This window comes from Taudactylus pleione, unplaced genomic scaffold, assembly GCF_031769625.1.
Source record: "Taudactylus pleione unplaced genomic scaffold, aTauple2 ptg000093l, whole genome shotgun sequence".
Taxonomy (NCBI): Eukaryota; Metazoa; Chordata; class Amphibia; order Anura; family Myobatrachidae; genus Taudactylus; species Taudactylus pleione.
This window is the reverse complement of record NW_028284495.1, coordinates 40,484,125-40,504,458: the sequence shown is the minus strand read 5'-3', so window position 1 is coordinate 40,504,458 and position 20,334 is coordinate 40,484,125. Positions and strand designations below refer to the sequence as shown.

Genomic DNA, 20,334 nt, shown 5'->3' with positions numbered 1-20,334 from the left:
AGCCTATAGCCTGTTTCCGCTGACCAAAGAAACTGACACTTAAAGGTGGTAGGACAATCAAGGTTGCTCATAACTTTGACAAGGGCCAAATTGTGATGGCTAAACGACTGGGTCAGACATCTCCAAAAGGGAAGGTATTGTGGGTTGTTCTTAGCCTAAGGATCATTGATGCCGCATGGAGCGCAAAGGCTAGCCCGATGTGGTCCTATCCCACAGAAGAGCTACTGTAGCACAAACTGCAGAGAAAGTTAATGCTGGCTATGGTAGAAAGATGTCAGAACACACAGTGCATCGCAGCTTGCTATGTTTATAGGGCTGTGTAACTGCAGACCGGCCAGAGTGCCCATGCTAACCCCTGTCCGCATCACTGATAGCAACTGCAATGGGCACATGAATGCCAGAACTGGATCATGGAGCAATGGAAGAGGTGGCCTGGTGTGACAAATCATGTTTTCTTTTACATCATGTGGACAGCTGGGTGTGTGTACGTTATTTACCCGGGAAAGAAATGGATTTAAGGTGCGTACACACGGAACTATATATTTCAATGATATGAATGATAATGGTATTGTTCAACGATATATCATTCATATTGTTCCGTGTGTATGCAATGAATGACCAACGATGTGCGCTCACGCTGGACGATAACGATATCGACCATCGTCCATGCATCCAGGCCAACCTGGACGATATCATTATCTCTCCATAGGGATCCACAATCATTGGTGGTTTTTGGGTGTGTGAATGAACATATTGTTCATCCAGCACACCAGGATTTTTAAAGGGAGATCGTTCAGCGATATTGGTATTGCTGTTGAGCGTTCCGTGTGTACCCAGCATAAGGATACATTCTGGGAAGAAGGAAATCCGGGGGAGGCTGTGTGATGCTCTGGGCAATCTTCTGCTGAAAATCTTGGGTCCTGGCATTCATGTGGATGTTATTTTGGCACGTTCCACCTACCTAAAGTTTGTTGTAGACACATCCCTTCATGACAATGGAATTGCCTGATGACAGTGACCTCTTTCAGCAGGATAATGTGCCCTGCCACAATGTAAAAATTGTTCAGGAATGGTTTGAGGAAAGTGTCGACTTGGCCTCCAAATGCCCCAGATCTCAATCTAATCGAGCATTTGTGGGTTGTGCTTGAAAAAGTCCAAACTTTGGAGCACCCACCTCGCAACTTACCGGACTTAAAGAATCAGCTGCTAACATCTTGGTGCCAGATACCACAGGACGCCTTTAGGTCTTGTGGAGTCCAAGCCTCAATGGGTCAGAGCTGGTTTGGCGGCACAAGGGGGACCTACACAATATTAGGCAGCTATTTTTAATGTTATGGATGATCAATGTATACTTGGAACAATCAGAAAAATATTACACACACACACACACACACACACATTGGGTTTGTGGAGAAAGGAATTTCAGATTAATATGGTCATTATGTGTACTCTTTATTGTTCCTTTTAGTACACTATATTAGCTATTGGAAGCCCAATAGGGTTTAATCACAAATGAAAAAATAATAAACCTAAAAAAAATAAACAGAGTAATAATTTTGGCCTATACTAGACTGCAATACTAGTTGCTAAAGGTTACAGTACATTTTAGCTCTTAGTACTCAGATAAATTCAGATTCAATCTGAATAAACCAGTATTTCAAACATCTTCATTCCATAAACCAACATTTCATACTTGCTAATATAACCATTCACTAATACATACAGGTGTATGAAGCCTTTGCTCACTTCTACATTATCAGCTTCCAGTATGGAGCTGTAGATCCTGTGCCCAGCCCTGCAGTAGGAGATGTACAGGAGGAAGCGGAAGCTGGGCAGGAAAGGAGGGGGGGGAGGTAAATGTAACGACACAGGAGAGATTTCAGGTCAAGCATTAATTGTTTAGTCAGTCCATGCAGATAAATAGTGTGAGATTAATCTGTCAAGACTAAAGGATTTCCTGAAGAGTGCAGCATGTAACAGCCAAAGAGGGTATAATGTACACATACATAGAAGGTTTGATAGATCACATGTTGCTGTATGGAGAGACTGTGTGTACATTTGGTAAGAACACACAATGAGGAGTCAGGAACACTTCAGCACAGAACACAAATCAACTAACAAGCTTGCCTCGTTTTAAAACACCTCTTTCCAAAGAGTAAAGAGGTGCTATTTGATCTTCCACAATTATGTTGTTTTTGTTTTTAAAGCAGGCGTGCCTGAAATTGATGAGGGTAGTGGAAAAAAAGGATAAGAGGCTGTTTGTAGTAAACAATATTAGGAGATATGTTAACTGTAGTGCTCCCACTACAGAGACTGCCCGTTTACATGGCCACTTCAATCTAGTAGAAAAAGTGAACTTCAGCAGGACAGCAGGCTGTAGTAGATACCTGGCCAACCTGTGGCTCTCCAGCTGTTGAGAAACTACACATCCCAGCATGCCCTGACACAGTTTTAGCATTCCCTAATAGCAAAACTGAAGCAGTGCATGCTGGGACTTGTAGTTTTACAACAGCTGGAGAGCCACAGGTTGGCCATTCCTGCTGTAATATATGACATTATATTAGTGGTATAAAAGTTGACACCCCATAGCTCACCAGTAGGGCTCAAAGTACAACTCTCAGATGCTCTGCCCACTGCCAGATGGAAAAGAAGAAAGCTAGGAAACGTACCGTATTGGAACAACGTGCCACACACAGAGTGACCACCACTGCACTATCCTTCTCTGAGACAAGGCCATAGACATCGATTTTGTCAAAATGGAAATCTGCTCATAAAAATAGACATAAAAAAAGTGTCTCTGTACATGGCCACAAATATACACGTGTGGACAGTGAACCACAATCTACCTGAGCTATCAGTGGAATGAGTGGTAGATGAGGTGCGGTGATGGTATCTGACAGTGTATACAGCTAATGTACGACAACACTAGTGGAGTGCCATCTACGTAGAAGGCCAAATAAGACAAAGAGTTAGGTCAATGCATGGCCAGCTTTACACTAAGCATGGCCAATATCACATGTGGGACTCTTAACTTTCAAAAGATGGTTGAAAACTAATTAACCGCTGTACAAATTGTAATTATTTATGGATAAATATTCCGTCAGCTAGTTAAAGATTTGCATGTGTGCAGTCACTGACAATCCACAATTATGGGGCCCCACAGGCTTCTCACCTATATAACGTGTGCATCTCATAGGTAGAGTCGAGAAAAACAAAATTGTGTGCTAAACGAGTTTTGAGGACCATTTCTCAGAGGTACGAAGTTGCTTCTCTAATTATTTGCCATTTTGCAGCATAGGAGGCTCTAGTGTTTAAAACTTCATTATATTGTCCAGAGTGTTAACTCAGTGTGAATGCTGCAATCAATGCTAAAATTAGCAAGAACAATGTCAAGAGAATTCTTGATAAAAAGTGCGTGTATACAGGTCCATTTCACTACATTATTCTAAGGAGCCAGGTTTAATAGGCTTTGTTTATACATATTGTGAGAGCATGATTTTAACACCCGTGTTCTAGCACTTCTGTTTCCTGACATAGACACAAGCACTAGGACACAGTGGCGTATTTATAATGGGTGCACATCTTACACCCATATTATACTTACCTCTCCGGAGTCCCACGTCGGCACAGGTGTCAGCGCTGTAAAAATGCCTGGAAAATGGCCGCCGGGGCCACTTTCCCATCATTGTGCGCATGCGCAGTACAGGGAAAATGGCCACCGTGGCCATTTTCCCAGTGACCTACGCATGCGCTATAGACTCTGGGCACACTAATGCCCAGAGTCTATCATTGCGGTGCTGGCCGCTCTGCGCTCAATGCGCAGCCGGCTTGAGAGGAGGGGGCCAGTGATGGAGACTGCACACAGGTCCCCTCCTCTCTTGAAACGCCCCTGCTAGGATAGGAGAGGAAGACCTCTCTAATGCAGCCAAGTATACTCTATAGAGAAAGAATGTCAGAGGATGAGAGTTTTCATTTTAAGTGGTATTTACTCTACAGCAAACAGTAGCTGACAATGAAGTTGGGAAAACAGATGTATGCTTTGGGTTTTTTATACATTTGGAATCTGTGGATGTAGTATTATTACTTCTGTTTACAGCAAGGTAATGTCGGCCAGAACATGGATAAAAGTTATTTTATATATTTCTGTAACATGAAAGTATTTAACGTAGTTGGAATATGCTAATTGTGACTGGATGGCTTCCAGCCCGGACTCCCGATCACAGGTTGGGGTTTTGATCCCCACTTGACCTTGGGGTATCAGGGATTCCCGCTTACAGTCAGTGACCGTCTGTCACGGACTCCACCCACTGCGCCGTGGGCGTAACTATGCTGCCATCACCAAACTCTACCATCGGTGTTTGGAACCACTTCTTAGGTACACTCAGGCTCCTACTGCCAGCGCCTGGAACCGCTCTGCTGGGTATGCGTCGACTAACTGCGGACACACCTCCTGTTTGGTGTCGGCTGTTCCCACCTGATCCCTCACAATGGTCCAGGTCTGCACGGTAGCGGGCAGAGGGCTTGAGTTTCAGATGCCTGACTCAACCCACAACAGTAGGAGAACGGAATAGCGTTTGGCGCAATTCTGTTGGTCGCAGGGTACAGATGCAGTCAAAGTAAAGGCAAAAGGTGTTTATTGCTCAAAGTCTTAAAAAAGACCTACCCGTTGGATTGAAGGGGAATAATCAGCATACAAGAAATCTTATCAATCAGCAGTTCTTCTCCACAAAGGATTTTCAAAGAAGTATAATTTTACCAGGCACGAAGCCTTCTTTTATGCTACTCCACTACACATTACCACAGGTGGTAAGTCCGCCCTGGGTTCCTTCTAGCCAATCATGCTAGCTCACAAAATATAAATAAACATATCTTACATTTTAAAGATACTAACCTAATTTCCTCTTCACCGCCCAAAATCAGTTGGCTTCCTAAAGCATAAATTGAGTTAGCATATACTGTCTCTCAAAAGGTAAATATAATGAAAATTTCCAGGGCATTCATCCTTTTACAAATCTGCAACTAAAACCAGTTTTAGATTTCCCAGTTTTAACACCTTCTGAGTTCTTAGGAAGTTACACCCAATAGAAGCTCCTTAAAAAACAAATTGTTTTTTCCACACTTGCTGGGTATTGTACACAGATACACAGAGGAGCCTTCCTAGCTCGCATTTCAATGAAAGTGACGTAAACGAAGGGCTTGGTCACTACGTCAGGATAATTAACATATCACTAGGAGGTGAGAATGTCTCATAACCATTTGACTTAAATGTTACAGCCTTCTAAAACAAAACAACTTATACATTCCTTAAAAGTGCATAGGCTAAATATTTAAAAAGTACATTTCCACAACTGCGCACAGCACATTGAATGACATGTTCAAACACATTACTTATACATTCGCAGTATCTGGCGCACTGTGCCTAAAGGTCCTTTTAAAAATGGTGCCACGGCATGAAGGTTAATCTCTTCAGTGCCCGTGGCAGCCATTTTAATCACGTGTGGTCGACCTCCGGTCACACTAATATTTCCGCTTTTATGGGAAAAATTTGCTTATAATTTGAAGACTTCCTAATTGCAAAGAATGTAATTACACTATTCAAACCATATACGTCACAAAGGTTGCCTTTGAATCATTGAGTACAGTACTTCCTTAAATATGTGGAGAAAAGTGGAGGACTTGCACAGTGCATTGAGTTATGCAGTTAGGTCACCAGGAGCTGCGTGCAATGCCTCGTGATGTACCTAGCGGTAACATAACCCAGGATTACAATCGGAAAGATAACAAGGAGTAGCAGCCAGTTAATAGCAGAAAACAATAGGGGAGAAAAGTTATATAGACATTAGGTTTAAGAAAAGAACACTTCTCATGGATGAATCATGAAGGAGGAATCATAAAGGAAGACACCCTGAGCTAGGTCATAATGTACACCATTGCCAGGACAGGAGTATTATAAATGAATGTTAAAAAAAATAAAATGTATTAATGCACTAAAATAAGAGAGATTTTAAATTTCTCTGGTTTGTGTGTCGGTTGTATGCTACAGACTTACTATTCCCACACAGAGGCTTGTGTGGGGAGGACAGTGCCCATCATTTTTGCAATACCAGTATTTATATAGAAGTCCGATTTACACAATGCACTTTGGAAAAGTAATTCATACTGAGATCAAAGGCTCCCTTGCTTCTTAAAAGTACTTTATAGCTCCTAGATTTTAATTAATTCCCCTTAATTGTACATTATTTTATTTATAAATTAGCTAATCGCAAGATGTGAACGACAAGTAGTGTGGAAGCACAGTGGGATAGCCAAGACAAGTCCTAACTTCTGCAGAAAGTTATCCGATGTGCAAAAACAAAGTTAAATGCAAATCTTAAAAAGTAAATAGCCTAGTGAACATTCTGATGTAACACAACTTTTATATGTTAAACAAGACACCTAAATACATTATTTATATTTACCATAATGTGTGTAGCATCTGCAATCATTTTCTGAGAACCTCTTTTATAAATGAGAGTAGTAACAAGTTTGTATGATTCACTTGCAATCTCCTAGGTAACGAGATGCTTGTAAAGATTGATTCACATAAGCAAATGTCAAGTTTGATAGCAAAATTAAAAATGAAATACTTTTCAAACTTTTAAATCACAAACAGTGCTATACAGATATCTAGGGCAATATTCATGCAGCATATATATTGATACAGGCCAAAACTATTAAAACGTCATACAATAAAGTATATGGATGACAAAAAAAGCCTTGGAGGGACACTGAGTCGGACAGGAGAGATGTCTCTCAATTTATTATATCAGAGGAGGATCTCTTTACTTTATACAGTACTTTAAAATTGCAGAACACCATCTGGATGAAAAAAAAAAAAAACTTTTTTTCTATGCTTCATATGAAAACATTTCCATTTTTGTGTTTGGCTGTCCTTTAAGTGCCCTTCGGCACAATCATTGCTGTGTGAATGCATTGAGCTGCCCTCTCTCCCTGCACTGAGCCTCTCCTCTTGCATGCTCTGAGTTAGAGATTACAAGAGAAACAGCATGTATTTCTGCTTAAACTGGAACCTTATAGAATCAGGCTCCTACTGGAGCAGAAGAGACATGCAATATAATTTCTCATTTAAAAAAAAAAGTGTACAAAAAAAATGTTGATGTACAAAATGTAATATTTAAATAGATCATATTTCCACAGAAGCTAAAAATTAAATTTGTTTAGTCCTGAACAAAATTAAAAATTGTCCCCCACTCGTACAGAGAAGTGTACACAACAGATCTTTTTCTTCTGTCATAAAACTTTCTGTTCTACAAAAACAAAGAGTGAAGACCCTGAAACTATAGTGCAGCATAATCACCCCCCCTCCCCAACACATTAATGTGGAGATATCAGAACCTCCACTCTAGGAAACATAGGGTGTACAGTTGAACAATAGCAAAATGTACAAACATATATAGCAGCATAGGATAAATTGGACATATACTTATTAAAGAATAATCATTGTGAAAAAGTAAAAATGTCACTCAAAAAGAGTAATGTATTATTTAAGTGGTAAGCAGTTCAAAATGCTGAAAGTGCTTGCTATTATTCCAATCTAGGTAATGATGCACAATCCAAGTAAAAGTACAAATTCAAAAATCAATGTAGGCTCTGTTGAAATCAAATATTGCAACTGGAGTGTAATGAACCCAATATATTGGGGTCCATCCTAATCCAATGCGTAGCGTGCGAGTCTTTCATGATTTGTATTTTAAATATGTCTAATTTATTATATGCTGCTATAAATGTCCACACACACACATTCACGCGTGTGTGTATATATATATATATATATATATTTATACATATACACATACACACGTTGCGTCTCCCATATCCAAATATTCCGAAATACGTAATATTCCGAAATACAGAATATTTTTAGCATGACAGATAGTGAAACCTTTGATTTTTGATGGTTCAATGTACACAAACTATGTTTAAGGCACAAAATTATTGAAAATATTGTATAAAATTACCTGCAGGCTGTGTGTATATGAATCATAAATGCATTCTGTGTTTAGATCTGGGCCCTATTCCTAAAACATTTCAATATGGTATGCATTTATTCCAAAATACAGAATATTACGATATCCAAAATACCCCTGGTCCCAAGCATTTTGGATATGGGAGACTCAACCTGTATGTATGTATGTATATATATATATATATATATATATATATATATTAGGGATGTGCAGGCTCGGATAGGTTCGAGTTTGCACGTTGAGTTCGGATTTTACCCTCCAAAAAAACGGAACTCAAAAGTCCAGGAATGATGATGTTCGTCCATGCAAGATGACGTTTTGCCTCTTTCTGAGTTGTTTTTTTGGAGGGAAAAATCCGGACTCAACGTGCAAACTCGAACCTATCCGAGCCTGCACATCCCTAATTATATATATTATATATATATATATATATATATATATATATATTCCATAGACAAAAAACCTTACAGTTTTACATGTCCCATTAAGGCTTCTTAGACATAATCTGAGATTTCACACAACCTACTGAATTTCTGCCACTCAAACTTAAAAAAAGCAATGAAATTACGATCATTAAGGCTGACGCATGCAGCACCGAGCAACAGTTCTACCCGTCCATGCTAAATTTCAGCTCGGGACCTCAATAGCTTTTGGAGGTGTAGCAACTTAAACACCATGACCCCCCCTCTGGAGTTCTCTATGGGAGAATTCAGGTTTTTTTTATTCAGCCTTAATATAAAGGCACGGCTGTGCCCTTATAATATATATCTATTGGGGAGTCAGCTTCTTTAGTAAGCTTTAAACGCTTGCAAGTTTCAGACAAATGTTGCCTTATATGATGATAAAGCTGCCATACACAGTGGATCCTACATCTTGTAGTTAGTAGAACGGTTTCATTTAGTGGCTACCTACATGTGCTTTTATACAGGTGTGTGGCCAAACTGGTCGGATTCAGCTCTTCAGTGCTCCAGCTAACAGAATTCTATGGGACCTAGTGAAATGTGAACTGCAATTACCAACATCAGAGTGATCCTGTGACTACATTTTCTGCCAGCCATGGATGACATCCGACAAATCCCTACAGGACAATATTCTGGAATGGATATGGTTTTGGGTCTATAGCTGCAGTAAATTTGGTTAAAAAATAAATACAAATCACCAGAAACACTGCAAGCATGGGAAGCTTAAGAATGTGAAAAGAAAGTGAAAGAGCAGACGCCAATGTCAAATTTTGATTGAGCCGAAAAAAAAAGTACATAATTATTTCCACAATTTAAAAGTTTGTAAGATTACCACTACAACTTGTAGCCAATCAGACCATTTAAACTTTTGCAGCAAAAGTTTTTAGGACATGCATGGAATTGTTTTGAGCGAGGCAGTGATTTATCAGGGGGGGGGGGGTGTAACGCTTTCAATGACACAGACAGGGTCACAATAAAGATAGCTACAGGCTGACAGTAGACCCCCCTCCTCTCCAACCCCAATAGAGCTTATTAGTGATGGGGGGCACCTGTATAACTATTATGGGAAGATTTTGATGTCTAATTTACGTCTGCATAAAACAAACATCACACATCCAATCTGTTAAAGCATTTACACAACCCAACAAAACTGCAGGTCACGTTATAACCTGGGCAAGATCTCGAATGAGAGAAACTGCAAAGCTTGGCAATGAAAGTTGATCATGGTGAATATAAAACTATCAGTGTACAAAGATTTCAGTATTATATGTAAACCAGAATTAAATTGGCATCTATTGATTGGTGTGCAAACGTTCTCCCAAACGTTTCAGATCAGATTGCAAATAACCATAATTGCATGGAAGGATAAGCAGGTATATGTTTCCACTCAAGTTAGGATGGTTTGCCTTGAATTGTGTCAGGTAATTTCCGTTACACAAGTTTGAAAATACATAGCTTATTCTAAAAGGTGCATACACACGGTCAGATTTGTCAGATGAACGATCTGACCAACGATTTGATCTATAAACGATTTTTGACTGCATTAAAATGACTGAAATCGTCCAAAACTGACTGCAAACACATCAGATGTCAGATATCGTTATCTGAACATCGGGAATGCGCATCATTCATCGTTCAGACATGTCAGATTTTCCTTCAGATATGAACGATTGAACGATTTTTAAAATAGTTATCGTTCAGAGCTGAAGAAAAATCTGACCGTGTGTATGCACCATTACTCTTTATTAAATATGAAATAAAATTAGATCTCTCCTTTTTATTTAAAAACACAATGTATCACATATAAAAAAGGCTGTATCCAAAATCTGCTCTACAAACATATATTAAAGCAGATCTTTAAATGTTATCATTCACTTTTACATCTACTCTTATTGAATACACACAACCTTCTACTTATGACCCCAATCACACCTCAGTACCTTAAATTTTTTATAAAACGACTACATAAAATTAGGTTTTTAGAATTTGGTATAAAATATTTAGTTTTTTCTACTTCAATAGCTTAGAGAAAACCAATGATAAATTAGATCACAGTAGCATATTAGATAATAAAATAGAAAACCCAAAAGAATAACATAAAAGCAAAACACAAAACAATACAACTGGTGTTTGTGGATTTTAGATAAAACTATATGGACTAGAAACTGGTTTAAGTTAATTTGTTGTCTGCCCCGTGTATTGTTCACAAAATTAGACTCCAAGGCAATATCAGCTTTGCAAGTGTTATGAGGAAGTAAAAAGGAACTACTGCAATACCAACTGTGACTGGTTAGAGTACAAAAAATTATGATAAACTAAAACATGATCTTTTGCTTTATAAAGTTACCTAATTACAAAGTTTTTCACTGCAGCCCAGGTAAAAAGTGTCACTTGTTAACAAAATAATTTGCAAAGGGAAGCAGTGGGTGTTGCTTTACTGTACAGAGCATACCCAATTGTTGTGGAAAACTAGATTGAAGCTGCATATTCTTTAGAGAGAATGCATCTGTCATACAGCCTATATTAATTACCTGCATTAGGCTCTGCCATAGATAGGCATAGTCAATCTGTCTTTAAGTTCAAGTGCAACGTGCTTCTCATTCCTTCGAGGGCTCTCTGATCTTAGGTATAATGCACTTTGCATTAAGTAAAGCACCAATATTGTGCTTTTTGGGAGAACAATACATACTTGTAGGAAACCAATAATAAAGAAATGAACATTTTTTTAAATAAAGTGTTAACACTTGCATGTTCTGCAATATCAATAATACACCGATAAAGGGCAGAGCAGCTTCACTATATGGCAATATTTCAGAATCGCACTAAGCTACTGTGCATCAAGGAAAATGGCAAATGTAGGCGATACACTTATATAAAAGGGAATTTTTAAATGCACATGACAGCTGCAAAAAGTTAATGCTAATAACACTAGAGATAAAATAGTCCTACAAATAATAAATATTTAAATTAAATAAAACCCTGTCATCTGTACTAATCCTGAAGTTTAGGTTACATTTTGAGCTCATTTTCTGGAATAGGTAATGGAAGGGAATAGTTTCAAAGCTGCAGTTAGAAGCTACAACGTATTGCTGCAAAAACAAAATAGGAGCTGTCCGTTCCAATGTTATTACTACCTGTGTGTGATCGCTCGCTGTCAGTGCTCCCCAACATCCAATCTGCTGAGGCGCAATAGGTATGTGATATAGGCATAACTTACTCCATTCTCACAACTAGAAATAAAAATAAAAGACCTGACTTCATACAAGTACTAATTTGATACCTTTAAAATTGCATCTGAAATGAAATGCTGTCCCTACAATTCTTACTTCTCATTGCTCAGTTAGGTTAGATTTATTTAGTAACGACCCTTATATTTCACCATTCTGTACAATATTACATGCTGTATTTACCATTACATTTGGAAACCGTCCTCTAAGACTGCTAACAAATAGAAAATCTTATGCAACTTGTGCCACTTTCAATGTGCCAGTAACATACACGTAGAGATCTTCATTTAAGACAATAAACTATGCCAACAACATTACAAGTGAAGAGACCCAGTAGAGAGAAAAACAAGTGAGAGTGGTTGATAAGCATGTTTAAATATAAACACCTATTCCATGGCGCAAGAGAGAATGGCTACAAAATCTAATGTATCATGGCACTTAACGTGACTATCCCCCAATGTTCACAAAAGCAACTATTAAAAACTAACCTATAGTATACAAATTATGCACAGCAATACACTGCGTCAGTAAGTGTTCAAACAAATTAGCATTTTTTTTAAATAAATTTACTGACAGTCCAATTATAGGTTTTAGCTATAAAAACACAAGCTATATTAAGGACACAGACCATGATCTATTGTGTTATTTTCTGAAACAAAACAAACGAAAAAAACAATGCCTGTACAAATAAAAACTGCTTAAATGTGATAAATGTATTTCCTCTGCATATAAAATAAATGTGAAAGTGGAACACACAATCATCACAGCTCATAACATACATCACATCTACTTCCATTCATTGTAAACTGCTGCAGTTTTGTAGGCGCTATATTGATAAATGTTACTAATTGTCAGACAACCCTCCTTTACATTATGCCAAGTGATGGTGGGTCACAAAAATGGGATTACAGGTTGAGTCTCCCATATCCAAATATTCCGAAATACGGAATATTTTCAGCATGACTGAGATAGTGAAACCTTTGCTTTTTGATGGGTCAATGTACACAAACTTTGTTTAAGGCACAAAATTATTAAAAATAAAGTATAAAATGATCTATAGGCTTTGTATATAATGTGTATATGAACCATAAATTAATTTCATGTATGTACACAAACTTTGTTTGAACCACAAAATTATTGCAAATAATGTAGAAAATTACTTTCAGGCTGTGTGCATAAGGTGTATATGAATCATAAATGCATTCTGTGTTTAGATTTGGGCCCTATTCCTAAGACATTTCAATATGGTATACAAATATTCCAAAATACGGAATATTCTGATATCCAAAATACCCTTGGTCCCAAGCATTTTGGACATGGGAGACTCAACCTGTATATAGTTGCAAACAAGCAAAGCATTAAACGCATAGTACTTTGCAAGCCCTTCTCTGTTCTAAAAATGTTAGAATGCTTATAACCACAATGGGAATATGAAAGGTATATGACCCTAATCATATCAGGTTGTAGGTGATTATATAATGGATTACAAAATAAAAGGTACTACATGGAGACACGCCAAACATTGAAACATTAACAAAATCATCCCAACTGGTATTGAACTGCCTAAAAATGTGTGCCTTTCTGTTCATACTAAGCTGAATTTTTAGGCAAATAAATCTTTTCTAGAACTTTGCAAAATAATGATAATGTAACCTATTCTTGTGTTATAATGCACAGAAATCAAGTATTTAAATAAAAACATTTAAATGAAAAGGCAACAATTGTGATAAACAAGTATCCATCTCGTATCAAAGCAGCACATGCTAAAAATTTAAAGATGAGATTTTTACTGAAGCAATTAAAGTATGAAAAATCCACCTTTGTTTTTAGGAAATAAAAAGGGCGATAACACCAACCAATTTCTTGGTTTTTTTTTACAGTGAGAAATCTGACTTTGTTTGTGTAGAATGTGTTTTGTAATATTTGTACAGATTTCAAAATAGTGATGAAACACTGCAAAGAAATACCTGCTAATTTAAGAGAAAAAGACATGGGGGACACACTTATTACTCTCACAACTGACAATTAAACCTGCAATGTTTTTCTCTCATTTTTTTTCCTATATCTGCTAATTAGAGCACGAGGGACTGTGTACTTAGCGTGTTATTGGTGACATGTGTGCAACCATCAAAGCACAATACAGAGTTTGCAATACACTACTGTATTTTCTTATTTGTTGTGTAATACTTCCTGAACCCACTAAGAAATGTACTAATATGTTGTTTGTATGAACTTGTTACCATATCTAGGTTGTTATACTGTAATACAATGCCGTCTGGAACAATACAGTGGCACATATACAGAACGTCTATTGTAAATCAGCCAATTTTGAAATATGGCTCACAGTGCATTAGATTTATAATGTGGGGGAACAGATAGATGGACCAGGACAGCAACATGTATTTCTTGAATTAGGCAATATAAAAGGATGTGCATACTGCATGTTAACATATACCTCTGTTTTAATCCGCTTTGTGTAAATACGTATAGCAAAGTAGAATAGGTATTAAAAGGCAAAAATAAAACGTGTGACTGAAGGCCACTCATAATTTTTTTTTGCATTTGCTAATAGAAATCAATGTAATAATTGTGATTTTTTTTTTTTTATTTGTTCGGTAAAACAATGAAAAACAGAGACCTCTGTGTTAAACTCTGATTTTCTAAATGAGATTCCCCGTGAGCAGTGCCAAACGTTGTAAAAAAAATAAAAATAAATAGAAATTACAGGATAGCTTGTTTATTACAACTGCTAATTAATCGAATATTTTAAATATCACAACAAAGCAACTTAATAATTTTTATTATGAAACTCGAAAACCACCATGTCAGATTATTCTGCAAACACACTACAATACATGAAATATCCAAAACTGTATTTATTTTATGCAATGTATTGAGAAAGATAAAGATAAACACTGGAGTTGGCAAAACTACTGTGTAATGCATTTTAATGTGTAAACTAGCGTTTGGGCTGACAAAGGTTTTCAAATTTGCCAGGACACAACCTTTACCCTAAATGTTTCTCTATCTATTTATATTACATAACTTACGCCCTTGGTCTATAAATATTATACTTCTGTTTACCTATTATGTATAATTATACCCATAACTACTGTACTAGATATTTCACTAGCTGTTGTTTTTAAATGACCCAAGTTATTACATATACAAACTATCTATCTGGTTAATCTAACAGAGTGGGCAAAAATTATTAAGACTTATTAAGCTTTTGGAAATCAGCCACAAACAAGTGCCACATGGGTGTCTTGTAGACACAAAGAAATGAGACATTCAGAAGCTCTTGTGTGATCGTACTGAGTGCGAGTTACTGAATTCCTAAGTACCATGATCTCCAATACTGTTTGCTGGAAAGACACGTGTGAGTAAAATACAGCATGAGACCAGCCTAAATAAAAGGTGTGCTAATCAAAATGCTAAAGTAAGAAAAATATATAAAATTACATATATTTTACAAAACCTAAATAACCATGTTTTTAATTTAGATTATGACCTGGTATTGTTTCAAAAACAAAAAAAAACAGGTGCAATTCATAGCAAACAGTTTATTATACTGTATATTAAAAGTAATGTCTACAAAGTCTATATCGAGATAGGAGCCCTAAAAGTCTCAAATCCAAATTTGTCACAGAAGCCGTAGTCCCACAACATACAATAACAACATTTTGTCCCATTGACCTATTACACTGTACAACTATATGTTAAATATCCCCAGAATAATTTTTTCCTAAAAGCAAACACTAGCACAGTTTGCAGCGGAGAGATTCACACCACTTTACCTACAATCATACCAGGCACTCGGAGCAATGCAAATGAAGATAGGCGATTATGTAATGTATCATGCTCACTTTCCACAGCTACTAGTGCAATGTACCCTTATTCTGTTAACACTACTGCATAAAGGGTATAAAATAGATCAATAAATCAGGATTAAAAATGAAACCAGTCAATTCCTGTTAACTTGAACAAATGTCAGCCAGCAATTGGTCAACATAAGATTGTTAAAAAGGGGGCACCGTAGTTACTGTGAAGTACCCACATAAAATTCAAATTTCTAACAGTAGATATGTAAAGCAGTCGAGAAGATTATGTAACTAGTGATATTTCCTTATAGTTTTTAAGAGCCAACACAGCCCCTGTTTTGGAAAAGTAATTAACAATGCAAAATTATAATCTATTAACACATATCTTGTGGGTGAAAACACCTATTTGTTGCATAGGGTAGGCAAAGGCTAGATTCCCCTTCCAAAATAAACATAATGGATATTTTCCACTGAAATGTTAGTACTAACAGTTACTAAGCAAGAGTTACAAATGTAAATCTGACATACGATGTATTTGCAGTGCACCACAAATCCTAGCACAGGACACAAGCTTTAAGGCTGACCCCTAGCTTCAAATGGGGCTGCTATGTTCATAACAAAAAGGCACTTTCTACATACTGTACTGTAGAAGAAATGTTACTTTCTTATATTATACCACCGACTAGGAGTTTTTTTAGTGCAAGTCCCATAAGGAGCAGGACAATCTAATCTGACATTTCATTAAACAGACTTTTGCTTATCAACTGTGTGTTAAAAAAACAAACAGTCAAATAGGTTTTCTCTATCTAAATCAATATCCAGCGTCAGAGAGTTTTTGTCATGAACATAATAACAGATCCATTTGAAGCTACAGACCAATCTTAAAGCTTGTGTCCTGTGCTAGGTTTTCTGGTGGCACTGTGAATACATTGTATCTCAGATTTACTTGGCCCATCCATACAATGCAGACTACATATTAACATTCATGAAATTCAGCAACAAACTGCAATTCCTAACATTAAAATAATACGGAACCAAGAATAATGAACAACATATTACCTGGCACAACTGTATGTAATGATTTGACTATCGAAGAATGTAGGATGCAGGAATTAATACAATTTGGTATAAACATACCAATAGAAAATTACTTTGCATAAGACGAACAAATGCTGGTGGTAAAAGTTATTGTTTATATATCTTATTTACAAAATAAATTTTACAGGTACTCAAGTGCCTGTGACAGTTCAGAACATGCACAGCACAAAGTACAATGCCTTCCCTACACACCAGCAACTTCACTTAGACATAGACATTCTGGAATGAGGTGTATCGCTCCCCATAAGACAACCTCAGTGGTAGATGAAGAGGCGGCATTATAGTAGACTTTAACCAATCGCACCATACAGGCAACCCTGCTACTTTTCAATACACCTAGTTTAAAATGCTTAACTGCTTGGACATAAGTCTATTACAAATGAATGGACTTATTTTCAGTTATAAGACTAAAAACTGCCTATTAAATCTAAAAATCAGATGTTTCCTTAAAACAAAATCCTAAAATAGATAAACACATTGCACATAAAATGTAATATATAAAGTAATATAAATTGCCCAAGGTATGGAAAATCACACAACTTGGATCTTGCCCTTCTGTAAGAGGACCTAATCGTACTCCTCAAATCAGATTTCCATCTCATGAGAAGTTTTTATACTAAGAAATGGGAGCAACCAGTGAAACTTAAAACAAATTAACTTCTTTATATCTGCAGACGTAACATGACTAACCCTTTTTTGGGACTAATCTGAAATATCTACCACTTGTGTATATTTTCACCTGCCATATCTTTGTTAAACAACGCTAAACAGTCTGCTTAAAATCAGTAACTCAATGGAATACAGTGCCGACTACATATCGACAGTCGTTAAATTCAGAAACAAGGTACAGTGTTATTTATTAGACTACCTTGGAACCGACACTAATGAGCATGTTGATATCGGGAACTATAGTATTTTTTTTCCCTTATATGTATTGATTTTTCTTTGACTATGTAACAATTTAGAATTCAGGCATTCTAACAATACTTCACTATTCACATCCACATTAATGTCCTATTGAGTTTTAAACTTTGAGCACCTGTAATCTGCCAAATGGCTGTCAGACCAATGCATAAGCTGAATGAGGTACAACAGAAAACCGTTCACATGAATATAAAGTCACATTTAGCTCAATTAAAATGAAGTCCTTACGCCACTAACAAACCACATATTAGCCCTCTTAATGATTCTCAAACTAGTTTTTTTTTTTTTTTCAAAAAGTTATACACAGGTTTTAAATGACATTCTGCTTATGCTGCTCCATCCGCACACAGATTCATTAGGTGATGACACACTGTCTTTGCAGTTTATAAAGAAAGCCGCTCAACAATATACATTACAACACGGTCTCCTGAAATCAAAACTATGACTGTATGGAATGCACTATGTAACAATAAAACTTCTTTGTGTACAACCATTTAAAAGTTTGCATAGTCAAATGAGTGCAGTTACTGTACGGTAACTATCAATAGTAATCACACAACTTGGGCATAACAATTCTAACAAAACCACTTTTATATGTCTGCTCATACAGCAGGCAACCACTGACTCTCCATCTGTTGTGGGACTAGAAGTCTCAGCAAGCCTTGACAACCTCTGTGACTTTCAGTCCAACAACAGCTGAAATAGGTAAAAGTCACTGACCTGTATAATTTCACCAAGTACATGACTTATTGTAAGAAACACTCACTGTCCTTTCCACATGCACATTGCCAAAGTTCAATAACTGTCACAACATAATACAGGTACAGATGTGTCCACATACATCTATCTTCTGTGCGCTACATATAACGCAGGAGCGCCACATGACTCGGTAGCGAAGAGAGTCTTTTCGTGTGACTTTTTACCTTCAAATATGTCTTATTCACACAGCGATGTGAATATGTAACACGAGCCGCTTCTGCTGAGTAAAATGATTTGCAGCATGTCTATATTCTGTGTGCGGCTGCGGGTGTATCTGATTGCGAAACGCTACGTTAGTGTTTCAGCCACTGACACTGTAACGTAGCATTTCGCATGCAGATACACCTGCACAGAATACAGGCATTCTCACAGAATATAGGCATGCATATCATTTTAATCAGCAGAAGCTGCTTGTGCTACATATTCGCATCACTGTGCGAATAAGACGCAATTGAAAGTAAAAAGCCGCACGAAAAGACGCTCGGCGCTATAGAGTCACGCCACGGCGCAACTAGAAGGGCTGTTTAACGCGCAAGGAGGCTAGGTGTATGAGGACCCATCTGTAACACTTTCACCACCAAATTCGGGAGATGCAAAAACAAACACTTATGTTCCACTGATAATATGCAATCACAGACATAGAGAACACTCAGTAATAAAGTCTTACTTACTATGTATAATAACAGCTAGAGGCTCTATCTTACAAACAGGCATGAGATTTAAAAGATTGCAATACACTTTAAGAACACTTTTTTTAACTGTGGGTCTTGTAAATAGAGTCTGTCAGCTGACAAGTCTATTTTATCTTGTACTGCTGTGGCAAAAACTTTCTTTGATGCAAGAACCCAAATGGTCACTTATAGGTTTCTGTAAATTCTAAACTTATATTTTGGCGCAGTAATTGGTTCATATTTTCCTCTTCCTTCTGCCATCAGCTGCCATTTATTCTCACATTGAAAAAAAAGCCACACACATCTATGAATAAGCAACAGCAAAATCCAAACTGGTATTACAATAATAAAACATTTTGCCTCAATACACGAGAGAGCATGTAGCCAGCTACATAAGTAATATGAATCATTTAACTTACCTGTGTATAATCAAAGTCTGACAGTGGAGCTATACTCTTGATGTAGTCAATTCGGAACTGGTTTTCAGGATTGGCCAGTGGAACTGGGGGTATTAATGTGCCCATTGCAGATACTATTGTCTGTGGAATAATAAAAGGAAGATTAACCCTGATTTCAAAGGCAAAGTAACTATACAAAACATGGTTCAGATCTTCAGTACTCTGAAAGCATAAGGACATATTACAGGTGCATCCTGTGCTGAGTTAGTGTTGTAGCATGCATTATTGCAACACAAACTTCCTATGGTCAACATTCAGGAATCAAGGGTACTGAACAGCAATACCAATTTAATCATATAGAACTAGTAATTAACTATGGTATATACTGTATAATACAATATGGCTACAGCATCATTTTTCTTTAGGAACAAATGCTAAAGGCATAGGGTAACTATATCTACTGAAAGTTTGTACACATCATATACTAAACATGTAATAATTCCACAAGCCATGTCTTTATTCCTACTGGGTTACATGATATATAATCTAAAGTAATACAAAGGAAGGGCACCTATAATACAGACTTGGGCCAAAAGCATGAGACCTTAAAGACAACATATTGTAAAACATGTAACTTGTGTAAAACATATTACTAATAATAACTCACCACAATGGCATCTTTAACATTTTTCCGAATGTCCTGAATTTTCTGTTTCTTTTCTCTGTATTAGAGACAAGATATATTTAAATAACAATTCCTTACAGAGACGAACGCTTTAGTACAACAGTACCTATTACAATGACATGATATTTCTTATATATTATTAGTTTTGTTAATGAAAAGCTACATGTCTGAAAACTAAGTCTGTGTTCCACACCTAACAAGTATCATGTTTCCTTTAACACTTGATACTAAATGCCGAGTGTATATTATTACAGGTTGAGTCT

At 36.9% G+C, this 20,334-nt stretch overlaps 1 protein-coding gene across 2 annotated transcripts in view; it reads right to left on the bottom strand.

The window, feature by feature from the left end:
• Nucleotides 1-20,334, bottom strand: part of GNAL (G protein subunit alpha L) — a 321,126-nt gene that overhangs the window by 150,231 nt on the left and 150,561 nt on the right. For both annotated transcript variants that reach the window (XM_088469702.1, XM_088469703.1), the window contains exons 3-4: nucleotides 20,054-20,108; nucleotides 19,408-19,527 (exon numbers count right to left, since the gene is read on the bottom strand). In XM_088469702.1, coding sequence (XP_088325828.1) covers nucleotides 19,408-19,527; nucleotides 20,054-20,108 — 175 coding nt within the window. The remainder of the gene's footprint in view (nucleotides 1-19,407; nucleotides 19,528-20,053; nucleotides 20,109-20,334) is intronic.